This window comes from Pelophylax lessonae (assembly GCF_965119305.1).
Source record: "Pelophylax lessonae genome assembly, chromosome: 5".
NCBI lineage: Eukaryota > Metazoa > Chordata > Amphibia > Anura > Ranidae > Pelophylax > Pelophylax lessonae.
This window is the reverse complement of record NC_138772.1, coordinates 226,827,878-226,841,151: the sequence shown is the minus strand read 5'-3', so window position 1 is coordinate 226,841,151 and position 13,274 is coordinate 226,827,878. Positions and strand designations below refer to the sequence as shown.

Sequence of the window (13,274 nt, the reverse complement as noted above, 5' to 3'; positions counted from 1 at the left end):
CCCACTCTTGACTGGCCAGACCAAGTTCACTTGGATCCTCCAGAGGAGGCCCCAAAGGGCTCCAATCCCTTATCAGTCAACCCTGAGGGATGAAAAAACGTCTTATGACCCGAGAAGGAGAGCCCACGTCTAAGACGAGGGTTATTGCCCCTAGTAGCCTGCAGAAGAAAGGTACTCTTCCCCCCTGTGAGACCTTTATTGATGTCATCCAGGGTAGCACCAAACAGGCTTCTCCTTGAAAGGAAAGATCAGTCAAGGCTTTTTTAGAAGCCTGGTCTCTAGAACTGTGACCAGCATTTGAGCCAAAAGACACGCCGAAGGACCACTGATGAAAAAGAGAGCCAAGCTACTAGGGGAGCCACATCCAAAGAGACATCACAGATAAAGTGCAGCCCCTGGACCAGCTGGTCCTCCAGCTCAGCAAAGGCAGGGGGGAGCTACTCCCCCTTCAGGTCACAGAGCAAAAGCCTAGCCTATTCGGTCAGAGTCTGCGACCAGGGCAATAGTGAATATCAGCCTCAGTGCTAAACCAGCCAGGGTGTACATATTGCAGGCCACTGCCTCCGCCCTCCTGTCAGCTGGGTCCTTAAAGGCCAGGGACTCTTCAACCGGAATCATGGATGCCTTGTTTAATCCGGAAACTGGAAGGTCCACCACCGGTGGAACAGTCCACTTCTTAAGGAGAGACTCCTCATTGGGGTATCGCCAAGCAAAATCACTTAGGGACCTCCAAGGGGACGCTTTGGTTGTCCCCACTATTTAGTGACAATTCTGTCAAAATAGGAGGGGAGAGAGAACACCTTTTCCCCTCTGGATGGCTTGTGAATGCCAAAGGGAACCTGCCCCTCTGCTCCAGGACTGCCGTCAGTGCACGGATGGATGGATGGGACCTGGAGGGCCCCGCAGCCTCAGAGAGGGTATCAGGCGGGGAGATGTGCCAAAGACTCCATGAGTCACCAGCGGGACCCCACAGAAAAGTGTAAAACACTGATAATGGACTAACCCCACCGCTTTGGCAGCCCACCCGGTTGCCAGCCGCAGAGCACCAATCAATCCTCAGCAGAGAGAGGACCCCACCAGACTCAACACCTCGCAGAAACCAGGCACCGCAGCTACCAGGAGAATCTGCACTGCACGAATGGCGATCAGGAAATTTAAAGATCCTGGAGTCAGCACCAGGGGGTAAGGAGTGGCTCCCACAGCCAAAATCACTGCCCAGAGGGCTCCACTGTCATGGCTGCCACACTTTTCAATGGAAAACCACCGAAAAATGGCCGGTGGACTAAACAAACATGGCCGCCGTTCCTTAAGCACACAGGCTACAAGAAAATGGCAGCCTCGCAGGGCACCACAAGGCTCTCATGGACCCAGGAGGGATCCCTAGGCCTCAGAAAATGGCCCAGGCAGGAAGAAGGGCCCTGGCATGAGCCCCCACCAGGTAAAGCCCCCTCCCCCCAGCTGATCACCTGATTGCCAGCGGAGCACCCTTCCGTCGCCATTGCCAGCACAGCACCCTGCCCCCACCCTTGGTGGTGGACAAGGCCACCACACAGGGACCACTAGACCAATGAGGGGGGTGCCTAACGGGAAGGAGGGGAGCCCAGGGGTCCAACTGTCCCATGGAGGAGCCCACGTCCACTCCAAAACCATCCAGGGGGAGAGGGAGGACAGGTACTTACTATACCAGGAACCAGGCGGGCACCGCTCCAGACAGAACCTCCTCTCCATCGAAATAGGGGGCTGTCAGCCATGAAGAACGCTGCGACTTTGACTCGCAGGTCAGCCCCTGTCTAGTGGGGCTACGTCGCGGCCGACCTAGCGCGGGGCTGAGGTCTGCACGCGCTCGCTGGCTAGACTGGGGTGACCATTTGATCTAGATTATCCAGCCCGTCATCCTGTCCGGCAGTTGATTGTAGATCTCACAAGAAAAAATCCAGGAGAAACAAATTCTACCTAAAAAGAAAAAATTGCCAGGGCCAGAGATCCTAGCAAGGAACTAGGTCCTAACTAGGTCCTTATGGAACAATAAATAACCCCTGAGGATTGGGACTTTCAACGGCAAGAACCAGGACTTGAGTATGAAAATATATAAATTTTATTACACGTATTACAAAAATGAAACATACAAAATCACAAATAAAATATATGATAAAAACATGGTCATAGATACGTCTTGGAACCAAGAGGGTCTGAGGTGTCTGGATCGGACTAGACGCGTTTCGGTCCAATTGCCTTTCTCGATAGTCCAGAAAACACCAGAGCTCAGACAGATATGTAAGACCTCCGTGGAATCCAGGACGTAAAACCAAAAGGATGGGCCTTGGTGGATGAAAAAAAGCCTTCAAATGTCTATGGCCGCAAGTAGTATATGCCAATTTGGCTGGGTCTATACAAGATAGGCCCAGAAAAAATTTATTTGTATTATATGGGCTTCTAAAGGGAATTTGAATGGTTATAAGCCAAATACACAGTGGCTTGGCAAATGGCAGTGAAAAGAGAGCTCCCCGATCAGAAATTCCCACGAGGATCTCCAAGGTGAGGTCAAAAACACACAGGTCATCTGTAAATTAGTAATAGGGTGGAGGTATCCCCCGATGGATATATGGTGCTGGGACGTATCCAGCACTAGATCCCAAGTGAGGGAGAGATGGTACTAATGGAAGTCACAGAAGGTGCCCAGGTAAAGGAATGGATGGTAGCAGAAAGTCTATGGCGAGTGCAAATATCCCAAGATATGTTTCCATGCCACGTTTGGACGTGTTTAGCGGCGTTTGTGTTCAGAGGCGTTTTTTGCAAAACACATCTGGAGACCCTCCCAAATACCCACAATGCAACAGAAATATATGTTTTTCAGCCATTTTCATTTGAGAGAAGAATGAGAGAAGAGTGAGCAGTGGCAGAGAGAGAGCAGTGTGTTTGGAGAAAGCTGTATTTTTTGGGGTGTTTTCACTATGGATCCGAGCATGAGCATGTGTGAGGAAATGCTCCTGATGTTGCTGTTGCTGAGGCTCCAAAGACGTAGGAAATGCGTGAGAGGAGCAGAGTTCGCCGCTACTGGACTCATCCATTGATGGCTCAACGCATGTCTACGGGATATTTTGTTAATATGTATGTCCAGCTGCGTCATTATCCTGATAAATTCTTCAATTTTACGATTTTACGAGGATGTCTATTGGCACATTTGATGATCTCCTGGAAAGGCTGCAACCCCGTCTAACTCGCATGGACACCAACATGAGGAAGAGCGCGTCACCAGAGGAACGTCTCTTGGTGGCTCTCAGGTATGTGTATATATTTCCCCCTCTCTCTCTCTCGCTCTCTTTATCCCTCTCTCCCTCTCTCCCCATCCATCTACTATATATATATATGCTGTATATGTAAATGCTGTATATGTAATGATTATTTTTTTCTAATTTTTAGGTTTCTGGCCACAGGCCAATCATTTGCATCCTTAAACCATTACTTCATGATGGGTGTTGCAACAGTTGCAAAAGTGGCACGTGAAACCTGCTTTGCAATGTGGGAGGAGCTACATAGAGATGTAATGCCGGTGCCAACAAAACAGATGTGGGAAGAAGTAATTGATGAATTTTGTATCAAAACAGACTTTCCAAATTGCATTGGAGCTCTGGACGGAGAGCACGTTAGAGTTAGGAAGCCACCCAAATCTGGTTCACTATATTTTAATTATAAAAAATATTTTTCAATTGTACTCCTGGGATTGGTGGATGCTCATTCACGCTTCATATGTGTAGATGTTGGAGCCTATGGGAGTCAGGGGGATTCGAGAATTTTTCGTGAATCCGCCATGGGGCGTCGCCTATATGAAGGCTGTTTTGCGATTCCTGGATGGAGGCCTCTTCCATGTACAACAGAGCCTAACCTTCCATTGGTCATTGTAGCTGATGAGGCGTTTGGCCTTGCTGAAAACATAATGAGGCCCTATAGTGGACAAGGACTTAGTCATAAGGAAAAAATGTTTAACTATAGACTCTGCCGCGCAAGACAAGTTGTCAAGTGCGCATTTGGAATATGTGCAGCTAAGTGGAGGGTACTACTATCTGCAATGCAACTGGATGTGGAAAACGCTATTAAAGTAGTTCTCGCCTGCTGTGTTCTACATAACTTTGTGATTGACAAAGAGAGAGGATCCAGTGAGCCTGCACTTCCAAACCCTGCCCAGAACATTCAGTTCCTGGACCTGCGCTCCACTGTTCGAGTTATGTCAATTATAAATCAGTTTGCTGATTATTTTGTTTCCCCAGATGGTAGCTTGCCCTGTCAGGATGCACATATCTAGTTTGGTATCTCTTTTCTATTTTTCAGTATCGTTATGTTTGAATTTTAATAAAAGTAATATAGTTTTTTGAATAGTTATGTTTGAATGTGAACACTACTTTACAAATAAAGGATTGTTTCTTTAACCCCCCAAAAAATATTGTTTTGGCTCGATAATTCTGAGGGGGGGGGGGGGAGTGTCGTCAAACCAACAACAACCCAAACCCAAACCCAAACCCAAAATCTACAGAGTTGGGTCACCCTGGCATGGCAGAGTCAGGTTACCCTGACATGGCAGCTGCAAACTCCGGTCACCCTGACATGGCAGAGTGGGGTCACCCTGGCATGGCAGAGTCAGGTCATCCTTACATGGCAGATGCAAACTCCGGTCACCCTGACATGGCAGAGTGGGGTCATGCAGCTGCCATGTAAGGGTGACCTCACTTTGCCATGCCAGGGTGACCCCAACTCTGCCATGTCAGGGTGACGGGAGTTTAGGGTGACCTGACTCTGCCATGCCAGGGTGACCCCACTCTGCCATGTCAGGGTGACCGGAGTTTAGGGTGACCTGACTCTGCCATGCCAGGGTGACCCCACTCTGCCATGTCAGGGTGACCGGAGTTTAGGGTGACCTGACTCTGCCATGCCAGGGTGACCCAATTATGCAGATATTGGGTTAGGAGTATACATATATACATACATATATATATATATATATATATATATATATATATACACACACATGTATGTGTATGTGTATATATATATATATATATATATATATATATATATATACACACATACATACATACACATATATACATACACACATTTATATATGTGTATATATATAAACTGTACATATACACTATATATATATATATATGTATATAAATAAATAAAAGGCCTCATGAAAACGCAAGCGCTAAACGCGGGTGAGCACGTTCGGTCTCGTTTTTGCATTTGAAACGCCGGTAAACACACGTTCTGAACATCCTGAGGTGGGTTCAGGGGCTTCTGAAAAAAAACGCCCAACTGCTCCTAAATGTCCGTTTACAAGTAGCAGTGTACATGAGGCCTTAGGATCACCACCTATATTTAAAAAATGCTACCTGATTGGTTTTAGCTTCCTTGTTTTTCGTTCTTGACTGTAGCTTTGTTATAATATGTTAATGCCATATTATCTGAATTTTCCTGAGTTAAAGCATATTTTGTCATATATGTTGTTATGTATCTGGAAATATGCTTAATAAAAATATTTGAACAAGACAAAGTTTAGGAGAGTTTTGCGTTTTTTTCCTGCCAGTAAGCTCCAATCAGGAACACAAACCAGGTTTTTTTTTTCCCCTGCCTCTAAGTGTTGAGCACAAAATATGCCTGTAATTATCCTAATGTGCATGGACACATAGGATAACATTGAGCTGCTTCTACAGGCAGAACGCAAAACTCCTGTAGAAGCAACGATTTTTAAACCAGTGTGCATGGAACTTTACAGATCAGAGGGATGAACTTCAGTCTGTAAATTAAGTCAGTTTATAGCAACCTTGTGAAGAAAAAAAAAAGTAAAAGTAAAAAAAAATGTGGGGGAGTTAATAAATTGTTTTACTGTTTAACCCCTTTTTAACCCTCAATTAATAGCCTTATAAACTAATTTTTCATTTTTTAATCCCTCTCCTGATCTTAATCCGGCATTTCCACAATTCATGTAACAGGTGCGGAGCCGTGGTCTGCTCTGAGCTGTCAAATAAAAAAAAAAAAAACAGCCAGCAAATGTTTATCAACATTGCTCAGTGCTGAGAGATAAAAAGAAACATTGCATCATTTGGTTCTTTTAGATGAAAGACCTTAAAGTCGCACGATTTCGACTGGATTTGGAGCAATGTCTATGTCTTTGGACCTCAAAATGCAATAAATTCGGCCAAAGGGACTACTTTGAAGTAGTTGCGACTTGAAGTCGTATAGATATGAACGGTACCCATTGCAAATCATGGAGTACGACTTGTCATGCGACTTTGCAGTCGCAAATCACAGGACAAGTCGCACAAGTGTGAAAGGGGTCTAAGACTAAGCCTTTATCTGACACTTGTTGCTTACAAGGTAAAATCAGTATTTTTTTCTAGAAAATTACTTGAACCCCTAAACATTATGTATATATTTTTGGTAGAGACCCTAGAGAATAGAATCGTGGTCGTTGCAATATTTTATGTCACATTGTATTTGAGCAACGGTCTTTCAAACGCAATTTTCTGGTAAAAAGTACACTTCAATACATTTAAAAAAAAAAAAAAATTAAAGTTAGCCAAATTTTTTATGTATAATGTGAACGATGATGTTACGCCAAGAAATGTGAGAGAATAATGATCTTTATTCTAAGCAAAAAATTGACTCTCAATTTAGCAGGAATCGTGCAGCTCTTCATGTAAAGTCTTCGCTTGCAACTGAGAGTACATGTAAATTGTAGATGTTATATGCAGTGCAAGCAACAGATGTAGATTTTTGCCTAAGGTAAAACAGAATTATGGAAAGGATAAAGTGGTTAATTTATTACTATAAATAGATATGTTACATTAGTACAACACTGAAGAAATTACACTTTGCTACAATGAAAAGTAGTGAGTGTAAAGCTTGTATAAGTGTAAATTTGCTGCTCCCTCAAAATAACTCAGCACACAGCCAATAATGTCTAAACCACTGGCAACAAAAGTGAGCACACCCCTAAGTAGAAATGTCCAAATTGGGCCACCATTATTTTCTAGCACTGCTTTAACCCTCTTGGGCATGGAGTTCACCAGAGCTTCACAGGTTGCCACTGGAGTCCTCTTCCACTCCTCCATGACGACATCACGGAGCTGGTGAATGTTAGAGACCTTGTGCTCCTCCACCCTCTGTTTGAGGATTCCCCACAGATGCTCAATAGGGTTTAGGTTTGGAGACATGCTTGGCCAGTCCATTACTTTACCCTCAGCTTCTATAGCAAGGCAGTGGTCGCCTTCGAGGTGTGTTTGGGGTCGTCATCATGTTGGAACATGTTGGAACATTGCCCTGCAGTCCAGTTTCAGAAGGGAGGGGATCATGCTCTGCTTCAGAATGTCACAGTACATGTTGGCATTCATGGTTCCCTCAATGAACTGTCGCTCCCCAGTGCTGGCAACACTCATGCAGCCCCAGACCATGACTCTCCCACCACCATGCTTGACTGTAGGCAAGACACACTTGTCTTTTTTACTCCTCACCTGGTTGTCGCAACACACGCTTGACATCATCTGAACCAAATAAGTTTATCTTGGTCTCATCAGAGCATAGGACATGGTTACAGTAATCCATGTCCTTAGTCTGATTGTCTTCAGCAAACTGTTTGCAGGCTTTCTTGTGCATCATCTTTAGAAAAGGCTTCCTTCTGGGACAACAGCCATGCAGACCAATTTGGTGCAGTGTACAGCATATGGTCTGAGCATTGACAGGCTGACCCCCCACCCCTTCAACCTCTGCAGCAATGCTGGCAGCACTCATACATATATTTCCCAAAGATAACCTCTGGATATGATGCTGAGCACATGCACTTAACTCCTTTGGTCGACCATGGCCAGGCTTGTTCTGAGTGGAACCACTGTATGGTCTTGGCCACAGTGCTGCAGCTCAGGTTCAGGGTCTTGGCAATCTTCTTAAAGCCTAAGCCAGGGATCCTGAAACTGGCCCTCCAGCTTTTGTGGAACTACACATCCCATGAGGCATTGTAAAAGTCTGACATTCATAGTTTAAAGAACCCTGGCCTAGGCCATCTTTATGTTGAGTAACAATTCTTTTTTTCAGGTCTTCAGAGAGTTCTTTGCCATGAGGTGCCATGCTGAACTTCCAGTGACCAGTATGAGAGAGTGAGAGCGATAACCAAATTTAACACATCTGCTCCCCATTCATATGTGAGACCTTGTAACACTAACGAGTCACAAGACACCGGGGAGGGAAAATGGCTAATTGAGCCCAATTTGGACATTTTCCCTTAGGGTGTACTCACTTTTGTTGCCAGCGGTTCAGACATTAATGGCTGTGAGTTGAGTTATTTTGAGGGGGACAGATAATTTACACTGTTATACAAGCTGTACACTCACTACTTTACATTGTGGCACAGTGTCATTTCTTCAGTGTTGTCACATGCAAAGTGAAAAGATATAATACTGTAAATATACACCACCTCCGAGACAGACTAGGCAACACTCTCACAAAAAATGAGGACATAACCAAACAATTTGAACTTTTTACCAGAAGCTTTACAACCTTGACTCCTCTGAGCACGGCCCACACGTAATCGTTTAATTAAGGACTTTCTATCCCAATATTGCCCCACCGCTATCTCGAAGGAAAAGCAGTCAGAACTTGAACAACATTTCACTTTGATTGAGTTAGAGACGGCCCTGCAACAAATGGCTCCTGGTAAAAGCCCGGGCCCCGATGGACTCTTAGTTCAATACTACAAATGCTTCCCAGATATCTTTCTGCCCCAGCTAATCAATACACTTAACTCACTTCGGGACTCCCCGGCCCCCCTAGACCGCCTCCTCGAAGCGCATTTCACAGTCATACCCAAGGAAAACAAAGACCCCACGCATACGTCTAACTATAGACCAATTTCGCTTCTAAATCTGGACATTAAGCTATACACTAAAATGTTAACAGACCAGGTTGGTTTTATGCCAGGGAGAGAGGCCAGGGATAATACGATTAAGGCACTGAATTTACATCATTGGCTCACTTCCTCTAATCAACAGGGTTTCTTTCTCTTGCTTGACACTGAGAAGACGTTTGACAGGGTAGCATGGGATTACATGGAGGCAGTGCTCCGATCATTTGGGCTGGGTCCTCACATGTGTGCTAGTATTCTGGCTCTATATTCCACCCCCTCTGCCAGGGTGAGGGCGAATGGGCACCTGTCGGACACCTTCCATATCACCAATGGGACGAGGCAGGTTTGTCCCCTCTCCCCCTTGGTGTTCATAATGACATTGGAACCTTTCTTAAACAGACTCTGAGCCAACGTGAATATCAAGGGCATTAAGGTAAGGAATACAAAGTGGCGGCTTTTGCCGATGATGTTCTCCTTTTTCTCTCAGAGCCTAGAACCTCACTTCCTAACCTACTCAGGGATCTGGAATCTTTCCAACTACTCTTGAACCTTAAAATTAACTATTCAAAGTCAAAGGCATTGAATGTTTCTCTCCCACCCACTCTCCTTGCACACTATAAGAACCACTTCCCATTTACTTGGGAAAGAGAAGCGATAACCTACTTGGGAATCAAGATTCCAACTAAATTGTCAGAATTATATGACAGGAACTTTAGACCTATACTAAACAAAATCCAAGAAGACCTTAAACCATGGAATAATTTAAACATATCCTGGTTTGGGCCGTCAGCGTTAGTTAAAATGAACATTCTCCCCCGTTTGCCCTACCTTTTCCAGACCATTCCAATTATGATACCGCCATCCTTCTTTGCAACCCTTAAGAGGAGTTGTTCTGGCTTTCTATGGCGAAATTCCAATCCACGCATTAATTATTCGCGTCTCGCTCTGCCAAAACCTAAAGGGGGAATTGGTCTACAGGACCTATACATATACTACGTGGCCTGCTTGCTTGCGAGGATAGGGGATTGGAGTGTCCACGAGTGGGAGAAAGCTTGGGTGCACTTGGAAAACTCATACAGAACTGTCCCCCTACATCTTACCCCGTGGCTTCCGATAAGTGGAGTTTCTCCAAATTTACCAACCCACCCGACTATTGGTCCTACACTGTCGAGCTTTGGCTGGGCTTAAAGATACCAAAAGATCTCTTCCAGGCTAAGTCCACTAACGTCTGTACGGGAGAACCCAGATTTCCCACCTGGACTATCTAGGGTCTTTTTGAGCTAAGAGTGGCCATACAGAGAGCTTTTGGCGCCCCAGTTCTTACTTTCCTTCCAGTCCTTCCACCTTTGACCAACTGAAGGCCCTTTCCAAATCAGGTTCATTCCCTTTCTAGGCGTATTTACAGATACGCCGTTTCTTGTCACATTCATCCAGGATTGATGTATCCTCCAACCCCCTCTCTCAATTCGAAAACCCTTGTTCCCAACAATCCCCCCAAAGACATGTAATACACGGCCGGCCTTAGGTGATCAGGCGCCCTGTGCGAGCTAATCCCGTGGCGCCCCCCCCCCCGCGCGAATTTTCTTGCACCTTTTTTGCACTTTATTTGACTTTTCTTTTTTATGATCACTAATAACTTAGCCCCCCTTACATCAGAGACCCCCCACACAAAGCCCCCCTTAAATCAGAGACCCCACACAGAGCCCCCTTACATCAGAGACCCCACACACAGAGCCCCCTTACATCAGAGACCCCCAACACAAAGCCCCCCGACACAAAGCCCCCCTTACATCAGAGACCCCCCACACAGAGCCCCCCTCACATCAGAGACCCCCCACACAGAGCCCCCCTTACATGAGAGACCCCCGACCCAAAGCCCCCCTCACATCAGAGACCCCCCACACAAAGCCCCCCTCACATCAGAGACCCCCGACACAAAGCCCCCCTCACATCAGAGACCCCCGACACAAAGCCCCCCTCACATCAGAGACTCCCCACACAGAGCCCCCCTCACATCAGAGACCCCCGACACAAAGCCCCCCTCACATCAGAGACCCCCAACACAAAGCCCCCCTTACATCCGAGACCCCCGACACAAAGCCCCCCTTACATTAGACCCCCCCTCCCCACGGAGCCCCCCACATCAGAGAGCCCCCCGCACATCAGAGACCCCCTACACAAAGCCCCCCTAACATCAGAGACCCCCTACACACACACACACACACACAAAGCCCCCCTCACATCCTCACATCAGAGACCCCCCCCACAAAAAGCCCCCCTTACATCAGACCCCCCCTCCCCACAGAGCCCCCCACATCAGAGAGCCCCCCCTTACATCACAGACCCCCCACAAAAAGCCCCCCCCACACAGAGCCCCCCCCCACACATAGCCCCCCACATCAGAGAGCCCCCCCTTACATCACAGACCCCCACACATAGCCCCCCTCACACAGAGTCCCCCCCACACACATAGAGCCCCCCCTTACATCACAGACCCCCCCTTACATTTTTTGAAGGAGAGAGATGTCACTTACTTTACTTTGTCTGCAGCTTTTTTTTTTTCTTTAAACTTCCCGCCCACACATCCCCGGGAGTGTGGGCGGGCGGGAGGAGGAGAAGGGGCGGGGCGAGGAGGAGCTGACGATCTCTCCTCCCTCCCTGCACTGACGCCAGAGGAGAGATTGTCAGCTCCTCCTCGCCCCGCCCCTTCTCCTCCTCCCGCCTGCCCACACTCCCGGGGATGTGTGGGCACTGGGCAGGAAGTCAGCGTGGATTCCGTGGAAGGATCGGAGGCTGAGCTGTGTGAGAGATACACAGCTCGCCTCACTGCAGCAATAGGTGATCGAGGCACGGCTGCACAGCGGGAGGTAAGCGGCGGCCGCGGCCTGTGTTTGCCCTGTCCAGGCCGCAGTCGCCGCTCACCTCCCGCTGTGCAGCCGTGCCTCGATCACCTATTGTTGCAGTGAGGCGAGCTGTGTATCTCTCACACAGCTCAGCCTGATCCTCTGCGAGCTGTGATGGCCGCACGGCGCCCTTGTTGCCCATGGCGCCCTGTGCGGCCGCACAGCTCGCACACCCCAAAGGCCGGCCCTGATGTAATATCTACCATATACGCCCTACTAACCCAATCCTCACATATACCTCTGGACAAGGCAAGGCAAGCTTGGGAGCGGGAATTGCAACACGCTTTTACTGATTAGGACTGGGATGGCATAAACGAATACATACGTATAGGCTCTGTGAATATTGCCATACAAGAAAACGGGTACAAAATTAGGTTGCGCTGGTACAGAATGCCCGCCCTACTACACAAATTCTCTCCATCGCTCCCTAACGTGTGCTGTAGATGTGGCACAGAGGAGGGATCGATGCTACATATATGGTGGGCATGCAAAAAGATTTGCCCATTCTGGAAGATGACTCACGACATTATCATGGAAATCACGTCTCACACGCTTGATTTTACACCCGAACAGTACTTGCTGCATCACACATCCCTACCAAAGAAAACATACAAAAAATCTCTAGCCATTCATTTGGTCAAAGCGGCCAGGCTCTGTATTCTGGTACATTGGCGATCCGCGCAGGTCCCTACAACTAGGGAATGGTTGAAGAGAGTCAATAAAATAGAGGAAATGTAGGAGCTGATCCATATTTCACAAGATCGCCTCCCTAAATTCCTGTCCTCCTGGTATTGCTGGTCCCACTTCAAAACCACTGACCGATATAGAATCTTATTCAGGTAGGGGTGTTTTGCCATTTTCAGCTCAATCCGTAGGGTCTACAATGACCGGTGAAAAACTGAGATATATATAGATTTTTTTTTTCTCTTTTTCTTTTCCTCCTTTGCCTCCCTTCTGTCGCTTACCCCCCCCCCTCTCTTTTTCCTCCCCTTCTTCTCTTTCCTTCCTTCATTGTCCTCTCCCTACTTTGCTCTCATATCCCCAATGATGTCTAAAACTACAATATTCGAATGGGGGACCAGTCAGGCTGAGAATCGTTTATTGTTTACCCCTTTTGACATAACTCCAAAAGCCTAGTGGACCCTGTGTGCTTAAATAGTGTCCGCATGCTTCACTGTTCGGATCTCACCATAAGGCCCCTTTCACACATACGGTCCGTTTGTCTGTTTTTCATCCATCCGTTGACGGATGAAAAATGGACATCAATGCATCTCTATCTAAAAACGGATGATCATCGGTTAACATCAGTTTTCATTCGCTTCCGTCAATGTCCGTTTTTTGGAACCAATGAATACCCTATTTTTCATCCGTCAAAAAAACAGATCGGACGAAAAACAGATGTAAACAGACAAATGTTTGAAAAAAAACGGATGAAAAAAGGGATGAAAAAAGGAATGAAAAAAGGGATGAAAAAA

At 46.8% G+C, this 13,274-nt stretch overlaps 2 protein-coding genes across 3 annotated transcripts in view; one reads left to right on the top strand and one right to left on the bottom strand.

The window, feature by feature from the left end:
- Positions 1 to 13,274, bottom strand: part of ADCY1 (adenylate cyclase 1) — a gene marked incomplete at its 5' end in the record, with an annotated part of 584,954 nt that overhangs the window by 510,721 nt on the left and 60,959 nt on the right. The window lies entirely within an intron of this gene.
- Positions 1,139 to 4,300, top strand: LOC309555591 (uncharacterized protein; the record flags this gene model as incomplete). The annotated part of the gene is made up of 3 exons (XM_082257645.1): positions 1,139 to 1,182; positions 3,165 to 3,281; positions 3,421 to 4,300. 3 exons carry the CDS (start codon positions 1,139 to 1,141, stop codon positions 4,298 to 4,300), a joined length of 1,041 nt encoding a protein of 346 aa, XP_082113771.1.